Source organism: Parasteatoda tepidariorum, chromosome 10, assembly GCF_043381705.1.
Source record: "Parasteatoda tepidariorum isolate YZ-2023 chromosome 10, CAS_Ptep_4.0, whole genome shotgun sequence".
Taxonomy (NCBI): Eukaryota; Metazoa; Arthropoda; class Arachnida; order Araneae; family Theridiidae; genus Parasteatoda; species Parasteatoda tepidariorum.
The window spans coordinates 756,480-775,018 of record NC_092213.1 but is presented as its reverse complement, the minus strand read 5'-3'; the positions used below and the strand labels follow the sequence as shown (position 1 = coordinate 775,018).

The following is an 18,539-nucleotide window of genomic DNA, read 5'->3' as shown; positions in this document are numbered from 1 at the left end:
CCCTATGGTAGAAGTACAATTAAAATGAAGAAAAAAAAGCAAATTTGTAATTTAAACAATATATAAAAGTAAAATGAATTATAAAAAATACACATTTGTGCACATGGTAAAAATTTTAACACAATCAAAAATCTGTCGTAGCATTATCAGCAAATTTAAAATTTTCATTTTCAATAGTTTTTTTTTTTTTTTTTTTTTTTTTTTTTTTTTTTTTTTTTTTTTTTTTTTTTTTTTTTTTTGGACATAATTTTTTTTTCAAAAATTTTAATTCGGACATTTTTGTGCAGAGATCTCAATTGGTAATTTAATTTGTCACAATTGTAAGGGAATTCAAATATTTTCATTTCTATTTTAAACGTGTTTTTGAAGTGCATTTGGTTACTAAATTTTTCTATTTGTGTTTGATCATTTTCCTATCTGTATGCTGGAATTAAAGTTCAGAAATAAAGAAACGACTTGTTTATGGAAATTACTGAGCTAGAACAGAGCTATGAACTAATTATCAACGTTGGACTAAAGCATTAATGTCTGGTTGTACTTCATTTTAAATTCTAACAACAAGTATTTTATTATTTTATTAACTTTTCCAAACTATTTCTATTAGTTTTAACATTTCTTGATTTAATTTTTGCCACACCGTAATTGCATTCATATATTAAAATTTAATTTCAATAATTATTGCAGTTGCATTACGAGGAGAGAAAAATTTAAATGGCATTCAAATAACCAAATTTCAATAATTAAATATAACATTTAGAAGGAAAAATAAATTTAAATATATGAATAGCACATATATTGCTTTTTTAAACTCCATAATAAAATAAAAATTTAAATTTCACTTCTACAATTAATATAATATACACTGTGATATATAATGCAATAAAAAGAGTGACTCCTTAAATAATTAAAATTATAATCATACTGAATCAAAAGTGAAAAAAAAATATATGATGGTAACACTAAATTTTAATATTATTTAATTTAAACAAATAATATGATAAACTATTGAATAATAATATCAATAAATAGAAATATTATCAAAATATAAATATCAATAGCCATAAATTAATTAGTTCAAAATTCGAGATATGAGCGTGAATGATTAGAAAGCATTAATGTTTAAAAATTTCACCTGGAGAATATCATTAAAAATATCAGAGCACGATTTGTCAAATAAGTATAATTAATATAAAATGTGTAAAATATTAATCCCCCCAAAGAAGATTTTCATAGCACTCATCCATTTTTGTTCACATGATTTCACCACTAAGCACGATCCACTAAAGTTCACACACTGAACACAGCTCGCTTTGGCCAACATTAAGTGCCACCAAGATGAACTTCTGGAAATGTAGAATCGCTGTCTCTTTGAAATAGGCATGAAATCAAAAATATGGAACAGGTCTTTAGAGGCATGGAATTCTCGAAAAGGTGAGACAAACGAAACATCTTTCTTTTTTTTTCTTTCTTAATGTTTTCTCCATAGTCGCTCCATTCCAAGAGTAAACACGACAGTTCGCTGAGAAGTCCACTTACGATCCGTTCGTTAATAGGCTCAAATCTTTCAGCATAGTAGAAGTGTGTTCTTTCAGTTAATTTTTTCTTCTTTCTGTTTTGAAGAAGCATTTTAGCATTTAATATTATCCTGCGCCCGTTTCATCAGTTCTTATAATCCTGCTCGGCTTGTAAAATGATGCAGTCGGACCGAGCAGGGAAACAGACACAGGATTTTAATGAAATCATATGTATTTTATTTAGATCATGTTCTTATGGAATACCAGCGAAAAGTGATGTTAACTCCATTCAGGATCAGTCTTTCTGGTAGGGAAAATCTTGCAAATAATCCGAAAATGTCTCTATTTAGAGAATAAAGGGAAATCTTAGAAGTTACTATTGGTTAATGAGCTTGCTCGAGTGATTCCCACGGCTTAATAATTATCTTTACTACAGAAAAGATATTTTTCTTCAAATTGATGGAATACCACAAGGATCTAATTATTCATCATTCTTAGCTAACTTATTTTTGCATTATTATGAAAAAAATTATACTCTTAGTATTAAATTTGTTTTTAGATATATTGATGACTTAATTATCTTTAATTTTCAAGATTTTACTATTTTATTGAGTGATATATACCCTGAGGAATTAATCTTACTTCGTAATCATGATGATAATATTAATTTCAATTTTTTGGATTTGGGTATTATGAAAGTTGAAAATATCTGCTTTGTTGATTTATACGATAAAAGAAATGATTTTAATTTTAATATTAATAAACTAGTTACTTGGAATTCTAATGTTTCTAGGAGCATCTATTTAAATACCACTTTTAATGAAATGAACAGAATTAAAAGAATATGTAGTAATATTTATTTATCCAAAAAACAAATCGATAAACTCTTTCAAAATCTGATAAAAAACAATGGATACCCAACTAATGTAATAAAATTTTATATAAAATCATTGAATTAATCGTATATTTTGGTGGATATATTTTCTAAACATTTTTTTTTTTAATTTTTATGATTTTCCCATGTGCAAATCCATTTCAGGCCAAAATTCATTGCCAAAATTATTTACTAAATAATTTCTTTGTTAATTTATGTAATTTTTCCATGTGCAAATCCATTTCGGACAAATCCGTGGGTAAAATTATTTACTAAATATTTCGTTATTAATTTTTCCGTGTGCAAATCCATTTCGGGCAAATCCGTGTTAAAATTATCTACTAAACTTTCTTTCCTTTGATAATTTACATAACTTTTCCATGCGCAAATCCATTTCGGGCGAATCCGTGGCTAAAATTATTTGCAAAACAGGCAATTTATGTTTCTCTCTTCGATTTTATATTTTTTCTTAAATAAATATTTATTTATTTTCTAAAATTACTTATGGTCAACTTTTTAAATTATCCAGTATAATATTACCTTGTGCACATCCATTTCGGGCTCATCCTTGGTGACTAACAAATCAATGCACAGCATAACAAATCACTTCAGCAATGCAGTAAGAACGGCACTTTAAATTCCTCTAGTTACACTCAATTTGAGCTTTTGTTTTCATATTTTGTAATCTGGCAATCTTGTTACGAAAATCTTTTTAAATCTTTCTTGAAAAATTTCCCATTCATGTAAGTAAATCTGATTTCGCTACTCGCTTTAGAGATTTTGTTTTATACTTTTTTTTCTTTTTCTTTTATTTTATTTTTTGTTTTTACCTGTTATTTTTACTTATTGTGTTCTATTTTATATGTTGTAATTTTTATAAAATTTTTTTTTGAGTGCTCCTCACACTATTGTATTAATATATTTTGCTTTGGCTATATTGATACAATATCAGAAAGCACTCTTTTTTGCGGATATAATCGTGTGGGCTGATGAAAAGATTATATCTTTTATTTTCCAGTTTTTAAAAAAAAATTTCATCATTTTTTTTTCTATTATCATTCCCCCCCCCCTTTTTTTCCCACATGTCTATAATTTTCCTTAGTTTTATATTCATTTTGAACACACACACATCATTTCGATGTGAGGGTGATGTTAGTTGAACATTTTTTTTTCTCAGCAACGTGAGAAGAATATAATAAACTATTTTTGTATCTGTCCAATCTGGATCTCTCAATTTCCCTCTGCTTCATTAAAATTCTGTTTTCCTCCATTTTAATGGGGAATACAGATTTTCATCAAGTAAATAACCCCTTTTAACCACACAGAATCTTAAATTCTGAATAAGTGACACACGTTCTCCAGTTCATTTGCACAAAAATTTTGTATATTTTTGTGTGAAAAAACTTTTTGGAAAATTGTAGTAGATTAGTTATATAAATATGTTTAATTTTTCTTTCTGTTAGTTGACTAAACAGATAAATTGCATTATCATGTTTTTATATTTTTGTCATTGTAAAGAATTTTTTTTATTTTATTATTTTTTTTTTTGCATACAATTGTAAAAATATTATTTGTTGTTTGGAAAAGGAACAGTCGTACCAACCTAAATTTTATAAATTTAAAGTATTCTAAATTTTTTTTTGGCTTACCAAAATTTTTTTAGGGGTATAAATACTTTTGTATTAATAAAACCATTAAAACTCTTTCGTTTTCATAAAATGTCTTTGGTAAAGAATAGGTGTAGAAATTCTATTTTGGGACTTAGAGGCTGAAAACATACCATTGAATTATAATTAGATTTATATTTCAAAGGAGGAGTTATTTTTAGAATCGTGTCCCTATTTCACTTCCATATTAGGAAGCATTAAATGATTTTCCATGATGCGTAGAGTTACAAGGTATGTACGACTGGAACCTAATTACACCCTTCTCTATTAGTATTTAATGCGAGACCGATGGTTTTGGCATATCTCTTGCTGAATAACGTGTTCTAATAAACATCTGTCGGAACCATCTGGAGATTCGTCCACACCCCCTCCCTTGTGGAGTGGGGATGGGAACTGTTATAATCACCAGCCTACCTTTAAATAAACCTTTTTAAAACTTATTATTGCTTATGACTGCATTATTAAAGCTGAATACAACAATGATAACAGGGATGTAGCCCTGTTATTATAAGTCGACAGGATAGTTGCTTTCGGAGGAAACCTTCGCATCCCTATTTNTATATATATATATATAAAGAGAGATTTACAATGTTTTTATTTTTCAAATGTAACAGGTTTTTATTGCTCCCTCAAGTGATTTGCCCTCATTTCAGGAGCATCAAATCGAATGATTTACTCGGGGTATTCACATACCTCTGCACACTACTACCATTAGGCTGTATAGGGGATTTATCTTCCAGTGCTCATTTAGCATGATTTATTTTAAATCGCTTACAATGAGGTCATAGTAGTGAAGGTTTTGCGATAAACCTAGAGATGTAAAGGTTATATAAAAAAAAATCTATACAAAGAAAAGTTAAAAATGAAAGTGTCTCCAGTTCTTAATTCAAAGCATTGTTCAAGGAGAAGGCTCCTTACAATAGTCCTAAGTAAATTCCGGTTTCTTGAGTCATTTTTCATACATTTCTAATTTGCATAATAATAAGCAGTTGATTTTAATGTTTGTTGGCTTTAAATTCTGTTGCTTTGTATGTAAATTTTAATAAGACCTAATAATACATCAAGTTAATTGTGTAATCCTACACATATTTTATAATTAGCGCAAAGGCGATTGAGCTGATTATGATTAATTTAATTATACTAGCGTATTTTTCAACATAGCCTGGTGCATCGCAAGCTGTCGTCGCATTCACAAAGAGCCAGATTTTTCAATCAGTTTACGACATCCATAAATACAAATAGCAAGTAAGGTTTAATAAGTTTTGGTCACATTCCAAGCTAAATGCCTTAAGTTCTTTATGTAAAGTATAAATGAGTTTGCTATGAGAGGATAGCAGAAGCTGCAGATTTTGATTTCAAAAAGCAACGTTTCAAAAATGATTTATCCCAGCTATTACTTTCGTTCGTGAATAATAATTCTTCCAACTAATTCACCATAAGTCGTTCAAAAAATTACCGAGTCCTGTGTTCGAAATCTGTGAAGCGAGCTGAGCATTGTTCGAAATTGTGACACAAATAACTATCAAAACTTAAGATAGCTTCAAAAAGGCGGTCTATAATTCGAAACACGCGCAATCAAGGGTTTAACAAGCGGAATTCAGCTCGGAATTTCCGGCTTGAATATCAATCTTAACTTTCTTTTATCCATTGTTTTATTGTGGGGGAAAATACAACAATATTGTAGAATTCGGAAGATCAGAAACAAAAATTAACCCTTTAAACTAAGAAAAATTTCTTTTGAGAATAGATATACATTTTTTAAAAAATAGTGTGACTATAAGTTAAGACATTTTCCTTATAAATTTGAGATTTTACAGTTGGTACAACGTAACTTTTAACTGAAAACTTCACATCAGAACTCTGGTTCTTTACGTTAGACACAGTTTAAACGTTACGTTAAGTCAATATTTTTAACCATAAATTTGATGCTTTACGTTCGGCTCATTTTTTCGCTTTAATTTAATATTTTGCTCTCTAAATGTGAGATTTTAATCTTCGTACAATGTTGACTCGAATTGAATAGTTTATACATTATAAATTTGAAATTTTGCATTTAGTTAAACGTAAACTTTAATTGAATACAATAGTGTGTTCTCTGATAACCAGTTTTTTTTTAACAATAACTATAATTCAGCTTATTTTATTCATTTACAGCTTATGCTTACACCAAGAACAAATTTCGATCTATTAATTTAACTGTCTAACATAAAACCTAATTTTAAGACTATTATGATAAAATGATATTTCATTCTTCACATTAAATATTTTCAAAATAATGACAGCTGTTAACGAACTTCATTTATAAAATTGGGGTTGCTTCATAAAAATAAACAAATAAAACTTTCGATTATTTAGGGTCTTATAGCAGAAGAAATTATGAACAGTTGCTCCATAACACACCTTAAATACCCTTCACCATGCACTGGAGGTTGTGCTCCTCAGAGAGTAAATGTGTCTAGTCGGTGGTGTGATAACCAGTATAAAAACTGCACCGGTTTTTAAGGGCAATTTTGAGAATCAAAAGTTTTTAGATTTTTTATAACTGTTAAGAAAAAAAAGCATTCCATAATTGGCATCTTTCATATGAAAAGTGAATATTCTTTAAACATTTTTTTTTTTCAGATGCTGCCAAAAAGAACAATGATTACAAATTAGTGTGCTATTACGCCAACTGGTCTATTTATAGACCTGGTGTTGCAAAATTTACTCCTGAAAATATTAATCCCTTCCTCTGCACTCACCTGATCTACGCATTTGCTGGGATGAATAAAAACTATGAATTCAAACCTTTCGATTCATATAATGACATACAATTAGGTAAGATTTCAAATGAAGTAAAAATTGAATCATTGTAAAAATATGTTTTTAATAAGATGTAAATTATTATGAAAATCATTTATTGCGAGTGCTATTTTGCATAATAGCAGATAGTGAAATAGTTGAGAGATATGTTATCGTTTTTATAAATGTTTTTACTTAAAAATGAAATTTTTCATGTTTTAGGAAATTATGAGAAATTTGTAAATTTAAAAACATACAATCCAAAACTGAAAACGATGATAGCTATAGGAGGTTGGAATGAAGGATCAAAAAGGTAAGAATCTTTTACTACTGTTTAAGAATTTAATAAACAATTTAGACAAGTCTGTTTTGGATTGATATTCTAATAACTGAAATTCAATGAAATGCAAAGGTAAGTTAATATTGATCTAATAAATAACTTTAATTTTATCGAATATGCATGGTCCCATTCCCTCCAATAATTTTAATGTCTAGGTAATGTTTAGTGTATGATTAAGTGATTTGGTTGCGGACTTTTATGTACCATTCACGAATTCAGAAAGAGCACTCTGAACTTCAACCCTAAGAGGTGGTGTTAGACGAGTTTTACTATATCCAAATAGATTTTTTAAAGTTATATTTACAATACCCTCACAAATATTGTCAGACTATTTTATAACAGTGAACCGAAGTTTTTTTTTTTCTTTTCATATTACGTTTAGTAACGTCACTGAAATTAGCAACTAAACGTGTATCTATTTCATTCTTAACGTTAATGTGTGCAATTTAGTTGAATAATTTTTTTTCCATCTTATATCTAGTACCGTTTACGAGAGGAGAATTCTGATTATGGTTGAAAATGTTGTCACTAGGTGGCACTGTAAGCGGGCAATTCGATATGCATACACCTACACACATTAGTCGAACCTCATTAACGCGAAATCGCTTAACGAGAAATATTGCTTTACATGAAACGTTTGTTTGGTCTCGTGAGTCAGCAATCAATTAATATTGTATTTTACATGTTTAACATGAAATTTTCAAACTGATTATTACTCATCATGAAAGGAAACTGGACACGACACAGATAAAAAGCATGTGAATAAAGTGCAAATTATTCATTTTGAGGAATGCTATTTCTAGTTTCCACCTTTGTTAGAAGTCACAGATGGGTTAATGAATAAAATAGTGAAATAAAATAATTAAAATTTTGTAAGCTTATTTTAATTTGTTTGGTACATAACAGTATTGTTTACAGACACAAATGTATTAATAGTACGTATATAAATTGTTTCCATGATGTATTGGATAAGATCAAATCAGGTTGACATGAAATAAATATGACAGGCCCGCCGATTTCGCGTTAATATGGTTCGTATTTTTATGTCCTTCTACTGAGAGAAGACGATTGATAGCCAAATCCAAATCATCATAAATGTTACAAAGGATAGTTACGTGAAAACTGAAAAAAGGGAGTGTATATATATGTGTGTGTGTATACACATAGAGCGATAGCTATTGTGGGAAAAAAGCTTAGCGTTTCTGGCTAACTTTTTTTTTTTTGCTTGGCTCAAATGTTGCAATGGTGTATACATGGAGTGGACAAAATAATGGAAACACTTCTATACTAATAAATTTTTTCATCTTTCTCAAGAAAAACTAAAATAATCATTTTTTATCCTCAGACATGTTTAGATCATGTGGTTTCTCATACATATCAATGAAGTTTAAAACTTTTAAAGGTTTGAGGGACCGACAATAAATTACAAACGGAAAATCATGTTTTTGAACACCCTCTGCTAAAAAATGTATCAATAGATTTTTAACTTGTGACAGCTATTTTGGTTGTTATATGCAATAACTGCACAAAATTTCACAATCTCAGCTTAAATATTTATGGATATTTTTATATTAAAATAACTTTTTTTTCTTACGTTTTTTTTGCTGTAACTTTAAAACTATTCAATAAAATAAAACAAAATTTTCAGTGCAATTTAAAATTAATTACAAATATTTTGCTTTAAAATTTGAAGAGAATATTGAAAACTATGCAATAGATAAGTATCTAAAGAAGTTCTTTGATACTCCGCTTACATGGAAAAAAATTTGTTTTCCTTTTTCCTAATTTTGTAGTGAATTGTATTGTATTATTTTTTCTTACAAATTTTAAAACAATAATTTTGCATTCAATTTTAAATTGCTCCAAATTTTTTTTAATTTTATTGAATAGTTTTAAAGTTCTAGCAAATAAAAAAAAACGCAAGACAAAAATATTTGTGTTTTTATAAAAAAATCTTTATAAATATCTAAGCTAGGTTTACGAAATTTCGTACAATTGTTGTATATAATGATCAAAATAACTATGATAAGTTACGCATTTATTGCTATATTTTTTATCAAAGGGTGTTCAAAAACACTATTTTTCCGTTTTTAATTTATTGACGGACCCTCAAACCTTCAAAGTTTTAAATATCGTTAATATATATGAAAAATAACATAACCTAAACATTTCTAAATTTATAAAATGATTTTCTAAATATTTTCGGAGAAAATTCGAAAAACGTGTTATTTACATAGTATAGAAGTGTTTACATTATTTTGTCCTGTATTTGAGCTAATTTTGTTTCTATATAATTTGTTTCTTAAATCATAAACCTTTGCAGATTTTCTCAGCTTGTTGAATCGAGTTCTAGTCGCTTACGCTTCATCCGAAGTGCTGTCACCTTCTTAAGAAAGCATGGATTCGATGGACTGGATCTGGATTGGGAATATCCAGGGTCACGTGACGGTGGGCAAGACACTGATAAGGAAGGGTATGCAAAATTAGTTCAGGTAAGAGATTTGAGTAGCAATCATTTATAAAATAATAAAAAGCTCTTAAAATATTAATATACAATGAAAGGAAGAGTATAATCTAATGTCATTACAAGATTTTTCTTACGCTGACTGAGGTATAATCTTAAGTAAGATATAAATTATTAGCGCAATAGTATAAATATATAATTAATAGAACAAAGAATTTTTTCCCGTTACTTAAGTACAGACTTAACTGTTCAGGATTTAAGCAATTTCTTTAGCATCATTATGAAAAATTCAACTAAAATTGAAACAACATAAAGTTTTTACGCATATGGAGCTTATGTTTGCACATTTTGCTACATGTATGTAACATTAAGGTGTATTTTTATAATAACTCTCCGACTGTGCTGAGATAACTACTAAATTTAGATTCACAAAGCTGTACTGTAGATTCACTCTATAAATTCTGCTTTCAGGCTTACATCTCTCCAAACTTTCATTTCTTTACTTCTATTCTTAAGATTTTTTTTCTTCTCACCTATCACAATTTGAAAGCAGTTGTTCCCTTGGTCACCAAGGTTTATTGGAAAAGAAATAAGGTTTATAATATGAACCTTCTTACATAACAATATCTCCTCAACAACCAAAGCTTTCTGACAGGGTTCTGTTTTAACACACAGAGTTTCAAAAATAGTGCAAGGAAAATTTTTAAACTTTCTAATTACAGCATAAAAAGGGAACCTTATTCACCATACCTTTACAATTCTGCATTAAGGTAAAGGAGGTTACTATAAAACTGTGTTACACATAGTAACGCATTCACGTTTATTATTCGTGTGCATTAAAATTTTGTATTATGTATGTCCGAGCAGTAAATTTTAGTCAGCCATTTAACTGCATACATCAAGTTGTAGCCGCAACAATTTTTAAATTTCAGGAACTGCGAGAGGCCTTTGATGATGAAGATGTTCCACGGGGAAAATCTAAACTACTTTTAACAATGGCCGTGCCTGCTGGACAGCAATACATTGATAAAGGATACGACATACCCTCCCTATCCAAGTAAGCCATGAAAAGTTAATTCTTCTATCTTTTGTTGATATCATTTCTTATTCTTAAGTTTCAACAAGCTCATCACTCTAATCCGTTTTATTATATAAACGTAATCCTAAATAAATATTTTTAATTCAGATTTAGCAACGCAAGAAACGAAATATTGTATAATCTCTAACTCAAACATACATTTATATATTTTGCTTCTTTACAAACACCGTCTTATTTTAAAATGCACCAGACTGTTTGTATTTAGTATAATTTTTAGGTTTAATATAAATAGCGCCTTCAGGCTAATTGAAAAATACACAAAAATTTACTCTATCAGCCTAAATTTGTAATGAACCTCGTGTTTGAATAGAGAAATATAGTGAATTTAATTGATTGAGCAATGAATGACATATTTTTTAATTGGCCTAAAATACTCGTATGAGCTAAATGCATACAATAAGCCAATTGAAAAAAAATTTATATATTTTTGAAATAGCTTAAAATTATTTGGACTCATTGCAAAAAACTTAAAAAGTGATAGGTTGATTAGAAAATGCTGGAGACTTTAGCTATCAGAAAATTAACGAAGACGGTTTGCAAAGAGCTAAATTTGTCCATAATACGTGTCAAAAATGAAGCCAATAAAATAAACATATGAAGGGTTGCAAATAAACGAAAATCTAATCAATCACTAACCAGGAAGCCGGGATTGAAAACATTAAAACCTGTTAAATTATCAGAGGAAACAAAAAAGCCAACGGACGGCAATTATTATCGAAACATTTCTTAGTTTCATCAGGCAATCAAACTGATGTTGACTTTTTTTTAATGATGTTAAGATTAATTTTATGTAATTATTTATTTCATGAATTCAATGTTTATTTTTTTTCTGTTTCAAAAAAGGCTGTCGCTAATTTCTTAAAAATAAACATTGGTATAAGGTTGAGGTGCGCCAAGAATTTCATTTGAATGAAAGAAAAGCGTTATTTAACTATGAAATATGTGTGCACATTTTTTATAACACTAAACACTATATCCAGTGCAATTCACATATTTATTTTTATAATTGTTATATTAAGTATTTTCTGTACAAGTCATAAAAATAAATGTTTCTATTCAGATAAATTTCATTTTAATATTAAATGATAAAAATATGTAGAGCAAAATAAATACTTTGCTATTATTTATTTTTCCGTTCGTTCAGAAAATACTTTTAAAAGAAAAACGCTTTCTATATCAGCGTTCAAAAGCTATTAAGCATTTTAAACCTAAAAACGCTTATTATGAAATAGTACAAAATCAGTAGTGTTCTTTAGATTATTTTGAAGATTTTAGTAAACAAATAGTATTCATCTTTAAATAGATATAAATCAGTGCAAAAAATAATAATTTATCATTTGATAAGTTTACTCTTTTAATGCTCCAAAACATTTATAAAAATCCTTTGCAAATTTCTTTTTAAGTGAAATTTTATTCCCATACAGTCTTCTTGAAATCGTATAACAAACATATTGCGTGCGATTTAACATTTAAAAAAAGGTCTTTAAGAAAGTTTATTGTATTTCTTTGATAGAAATTTGGATTTCTTCAATATGCTTACTTATGATTACCACACATCTCATGAGGCAACGATAAACCACCATGCACCCTTACGTGTCATGCCGGGAAATTTGGAAGAGTGGAATCCAGATAACTTTCTAAATATCGTTAAGTATTGATATGATGTTCTTTTGTATTAATATGTGCTTATGAAAGTATTTTAATTAACTATCGTTAAATATCGCCTTTTTTGGTGTATGTTCATTTTATCATTATTGCTTCAATAAATGGGATTACCCCTGGGCATACATATGAGTCAATTGAGCACTCTAAGTGTTAGAAAACAACTTACTTTAATCACTTTTAACAAATTCTTTCATTACTACCTACTTTGAGAAATTAGTTGCAAAAATCGAAGTGAGTGCATCCTAGATAAAAACATTTAGTTTTCTGTATAGTGCTATAACTAGGAGATTTCTAATAACTGCTATATACGTACATTGTCTCCAAATATACGAGCTCGAATTAAAACTCAATGTATATTTAGAGACGTTTCTAGTATTTCAGAAGTAAGTGGTCTAGAATAATAGAAGTCGTTTAAGCGGTTCCTCGAGCGTTAAACGCCTCTGAACTAATTGTGGCCATCCATTCTAAACCATATTGAATTTTCAGCTCACATCCATTCTTAGTTGAACTTATCATTCATTCTAAACCATATAGAATTTTGACCTCACAGAAGGATTGAAAGTCAGGATTATAGGAAAGGCGGTCAACTTTGCGCTCCAGGAATTTTTTTGAGCTCAAAGACGTATTCACTTCGGACGTCTCCTTGATACATTATAACAATAAACGTGTAATCAAAGCAATAAGGGAACATCGAGATTCAAGGAAAAGGCTACTATTTTTCGAAATTTGAATTTGTCTCCATGTAACTTCCAGATCTTCGGTAATTTAAAAAAAAGCACTGTGCTGATTCAAACGAAAGTAGGAGCAATGTTTTTTTGTTGAAGCAATTTCGGGCATTAGTTTGAGGTGCTGTTAAAAAAAAAAATATGAAGATAAATTAGGCTACTGTCAAGTTTTTTAATAACTTAAGCTATAGTCCGAGAGTCACAAAAATTCAGTCACGTTAATAGTTTTTTATGTGCCATTTTCAAAAAATTTGCATATTTGATGTCCAATGACTTTAAATTTTAATTTCGGAAATAAAATTCCTAATAATATTTTTAAGCATTCAAATTAATTTATTATATGTTTTTAGTACAGATACATAGAAATTAGTCTTTTAATGCGACAGATACAGATAAGGCTAAATTGCTATGTTTTCTTATTTTACTACAATTAAACTAACTTTTAATCGAAAGTAATTTTATCTATTAGTAAAAATTGTGTTATACGTAATATACAGCATAACGTATCTAATATGGAGTTTTAAAACTACTTTGGAATCAAGCATTTTAATGTTGACCCAGAATTTTCTTCTCTCTGCTACCATAATTATTGTATTTAATTATTTCTGTGGAGTTGGCAGAAAATGGGTTCCCTGGAGAGTCTAGTTTTAGATAAGGTAACCATTTAAAAAATTGTCATTGCTGGGGAAAAAAAGCTTTGACAATGTAAGGATGTTAAATTCATGCGAGTGCCCGAATGAATTTAAAGACTGATTTGAGACGTCTTTCTATTTGTTGGCCACCTGTCTCATCAGAACTGGTCAAAAGTATTGAAAGTCTTGCGGCCTTGCGGAATTTTGTTTTTAATGTAAATTTGTAAATTTTTTGTTTTCTACTTACAACTGTAAGCCTCATGCTATACTTTGTGGTGCATGAGGAGTTTTAAGTCGTTTAAATAAAATAAAAAATGTAAGGATGTTCTCTCTCTCTGTTACAAGCATAATTGTTTCAAATTTATTGTTCTAATGTTTGGTTTTTATATGATACACTTTACACCAATTTACACTTTTTTTTAAACATTTTTCTTATAATTTTTTTTTTTTTAAATTGAACCTGTTCAAGTCAATTGACTTTTAGTTTCCTTTTCTCTTGTGTTACTCTTCCAAGCTGTTATCATTATTTAACGACTTTTAGTTTGGTGTATTATTACATAGTAAAAGAAATACATATAAAAATCAATATTTGTATGATTAAAATTCAGTCATTGGCAATTAAAAATTAGCTCTACTAATAGCCATCTCTCTTTCCCCAACCAAGCTTTATTTCTCTATATAATTTAACGAAAGGAACTTTAGTGATTTACAGTGTAAGCTGCTTAATGTTTCCGGTAAATAATTTTTTTTATTTAAACACTTTTGAACATTGATAACAGAGAGGAACATAAGTTAATGTTTTATTTTGTGTTCCAAATCAAAAAGTGCTCAGCTGCCTCCTACTGGGTAACGCTGACCCTGTAAGATATAGATAATCTAAGACAATTGTTTTTCCTACAAAAGACTCACTTTAAGGTTTTTATCCATAGGAATGGAGTGTGAAGTACTACATCAAAAAAGGTGCTGATCCAAAGAAATTAGTTCTGGGTATTCCGACCTATGGTCGCTCCTTTCAATTGGCTGATCCGGATGAAACGGATATTGGAGCTGCTGCTGAAGGTGCGGGAGAAAAAGGGGATGCTACGAGAGAAAAGGGATACCTCGCATATTACGAAGTACTTCGCTGCTATACATTTCTCTTTGTATCGATATTTTTGAAAATTCACTGTTTATTGTAAGACGGTTGAAATAGCTTTCAATAAGTCATCTGCGCCAGTTGTTTGAGATTCAAATAATGATAAAGTCTTCGGTTTCAAAAATGTAAAAACTTGGATAAATAGAAAATAATATTTTTGACATTTCAACTATTTTATTAATAAATAAAATGATAAACTGCAAAAAGAAAAACTTTTTAAAAATTAATTTCCATTTTACTTTATAACATTATTTCCTTTACTTCATTTTATATATTTTAAACGGGTGAAGAGTTTTAGGTTTGCCAATCCGCAGTGAAAGTGTTTCGTATGAATGGAGATCGTTTTTTATATTCATATTAAAATGCGAAATGAAATATTTAAATAATAGTCTACGAACTAAACGCTTTCTAAATAATAAATTTCTTTGGATTTAATTTTTGAATACATAAATAAATTCGTTCGGATGCCAAAGATAAACTAAATAAAAATTTTGCCGTCTAATTGCAAAAAAGGTTGCAAATTAAAAAACATTGTCGTTAAATAAACGATTTATCTTAATAAATGCATTCTCTATTTCTAGATCTGTCAGAAGATTCAAGAAGAGGATTGGGAACTAGAAGCTCCATACCCTAACATCATGGGCCCATTTGCCTACAAGGACAACCAGTGGGTCGGATTCGATGATGAGGATATAATTATTGAAAAGGTTTCATTTCATTCCTCTTTTGCTAATTTCTTCTTCCATAGAACAATCGAGCTTCGAACAACGCAAACTTTAAACCCCTCCTCAATAGCACAGCCATAAAAAAGCAAATTATCTCCCTCCCTTCGAAATAATAATAAATAAATAAAAAGGTGCTTTAAAAAATTTTTACAGTAACATTATCATTTTAAAAAAGTTCAGAAATCGTCATTTATGGTGAAAATGAGGAAGTCTGATCTTATCTTTTTAACCAACGATTAATGATTTAATCAAAAAGTGAGTAAATATTTAGTAAATGTGTTTGTGGGTAAGTTAGTAATTTGCCTGTCTTCCAGCCGGCACAAATCTATTTTTTTTCTCGAAACTCCTCTTTCACCCACCCATCTATTTATTTTGTTTAGCACAGATCTTCCTTTGTTACGTCGGGTGCCCAATAAAATGAAAGAAATTAAATGAAGTGTATGAAGGGCTTTTAAATGATGGGTATTTCTTCAAGAATTGGAGTTAATTTTTTTTTTAAAATAGAGCTTTGCTTGAAATGAGCTAGAAGATGTTTAAAATAATTATTAAGTATTTGTTCTGAAATGTTTCCAATTTTTTTATTTTAGTTTAGTGGAGGTTCTAACATTCAGCCACACACAAAAGTATAGAGTGAACAACATCTGTAAAAACGCTTATTTCTTGTGTTAATTATTATATTTTAGGCTCTCCAAAATTGTTACGGCTTCTGAAACAGGTTGAGTTACAGTCGCTATGAAATTAATCACAGACTCTTAGTTATTGTAGTCACTACAATAATCCAGACCAAAATCGATACCATATACTTGTCTAAAATAATGAAAGTTAGGTAATCCATGTTGATTATCAGCAATGATCAAAACGGAAATTGATTTTATATGACTAATTTTAAATTTTGTGTTTTTAATGCTGTGAAAAAGTTAGAATGCCTCTACCATTAAATATTTCTCTATTGCAGGTAAGATTTATAATGCAAGAGGGCTTAGGAGGTGGAATGGTATGGACTCTTGATAATGATGATTTTAGAGGCAAGTGTTATGGTGAGCAAAGCCCTCTTATAACAACGCTTAAAACGGCCCTCGAAGAAGGGCCAGCGTTACTAGCGCAAACAACAACTTCCGCTCCTAAACGGCAAACTGCTGCAAGAACCAGCAAACGACAAGAAAGTAAAACCACCGCTAAGCCTACAAAATCAACAACGCCACCTCCATTTACAACTCCTGATCCTGGAGCACCATTTGAATGTGAGGACGAAGGCTTCTTTAACAATCCAACGGATTGTAAGAAGTATTTTTGGTGTTTGGACAGTGGACCATCCAATTTAGGATTGGTTGCGCACTCTTTTACATGTCCATCGGGACTTTTCTTTAACAAGAATAGAGATTCTTGTGATTACGCAGCCAATGTGGTTTGCAAGGTTAAAAAAGCAGCAGCAACGACTACAACTACTCCTAAACCACGACCTCGCCCACGTACTAGAAAACCAACTACTACGACCACTACCACGCGTAAGCCGAAGCGTACAAGAACAACTCAACCTCCAAAAGAGATACCAAATGATTTAGATTCATTCAAACTTCCTGTTGATGGTGGAAACAGTCAGAATTTGATGGAACTGTTACAACTTTTACAGCAATTGAGTGGAAATCAAATACAGGATAAACTCCATCGAGGAGAATCCATTGAAGCAACATCAACTATCAATCCAACATTGCCACAATACAGGTCACCAAGCAGACGTAAACCACAAGCAGAACAGCCATCGACAAAAGCTGATTTGTTCAACCAGTACGCAAAACCAGACAGATCAGAAGGAAAAAACGACGAATCATTCCAACCTCATATTAGTACTGTTAGACCGAGAGGACCACAGTTCCATAACACTGGGGAAGAAAATGACGCAGATGATGATGAATTAACAGAAGAACACACGGCTACTTCTCCAGCTGATGCAGCTAAACAAGGATTCGATTTCCCTTTTGTCTATCAGACACCGAGCAGGCACAGATCCGTACCGACTGTTGAAATAGAAGAAATTCTTGAAGATTACGACGATGTGACAACGGTTAAGCCGAAACCAACTCCTGCCACAAGAAGAGTGGTCGTCAAAGTTCGACCGATGGCAGAAGGTAGTAGCAGAAGAAATCCACCCGGTACTATGCTGATATCGACAAACGCAGAAAACCGTAGGAATAAATACGTACTAGCACAAACTGTTGGAGTTCGCCGATTAGTAAGACCAAATGTTTTAGATGACACAACGACCAAAGAAATATTAACCAGTTCCGAGAGGCCGTCCAGAAGAGCAAAAATAGTTACTCGACCACCTGCCATCAGAACAACTCCAACTGTAAGATTCAGAGGTCCACCATCCCCTAAAGATCTGGTGAGAGTTGAGTCTTTTCTCTTTTTTTTTTTTACCAAGATTTGTTTTGAAACATTTCTTACAAAATAAGCTACAAGTGTTTGGTAATAAATCCAAATTTCAGCTGAAAATAATCTTTATTTGTACTCCTGCAATGCCTAAGTAGTAAAAAAAAATTTTTAGTGAAAGAATTTACAATTAAATCCGGAATTATCCTACAAGTATTCTAGACTTATGATAGCGAAAATATATTGTAGCTCTAGTAATACGTATATAAATTCAGGTTTAGAATTAAACTGTCAGAATAAACCACAGAGGGTTTTCTCAACTCACTTATGCTGTATATGTAAGTTAGTCTTGGACAAAAGTGTTATAAGTTCTAAACTGTGTTTGCAACTTGCTTTTAATAAAAGTAAAAAAAAAAAGTTTGAAAATTAATAAAAGTAAAAAAAAAAAAAAAATTATTTAAGATTTACCATCTAAAAAAAGAAAGAAAAAGGATACGTTTTATCTCTTTCAGGCCCTATTGTTTAATTAACCAGTCTAATTTATATAA

At 29.9% G+C, this 18,539-nt stretch overlaps 1 protein-coding gene across 1 annotated transcript in view; it reads left to right on the top strand.

Annotated features, from left to right (window-relative positions):
• LOC107447800 (endochitinase) overlaps nucleotides 1-18,539 on the top strand; it is a 106,072-nt gene that overhangs the window by 84,732 nt on the left and 2,801 nt on the right. Inside the window, exons 3-10 of the mRNA XM_071186833.1 lie at nucleotides 6,678-6,872; nucleotides 7,059-7,149; nucleotides 9,500-9,668; nucleotides 10,573-10,697; nucleotides 12,253-12,385; nucleotides 14,691-14,876; nucleotides 15,478-15,603; nucleotides 16,577-18,004. Coding sequence (XP_071042934.1) covers nucleotides 6,678-6,872; nucleotides 7,059-7,149; nucleotides 9,500-9,668; nucleotides 10,573-10,697; nucleotides 12,253-12,385; nucleotides 14,691-14,876; nucleotides 15,478-15,603; nucleotides 16,577-18,004 — 2,453 coding nt within the window. The remainder of the gene's footprint in view (nucleotides 1-6,677; nucleotides 6,873-7,058; nucleotides 7,150-9,499; nucleotides 9,669-10,572; nucleotides 10,698-12,252; nucleotides 12,386-14,690; nucleotides 14,877-15,477; nucleotides 15,604-16,576; nucleotides 18,005-18,539) is intronic.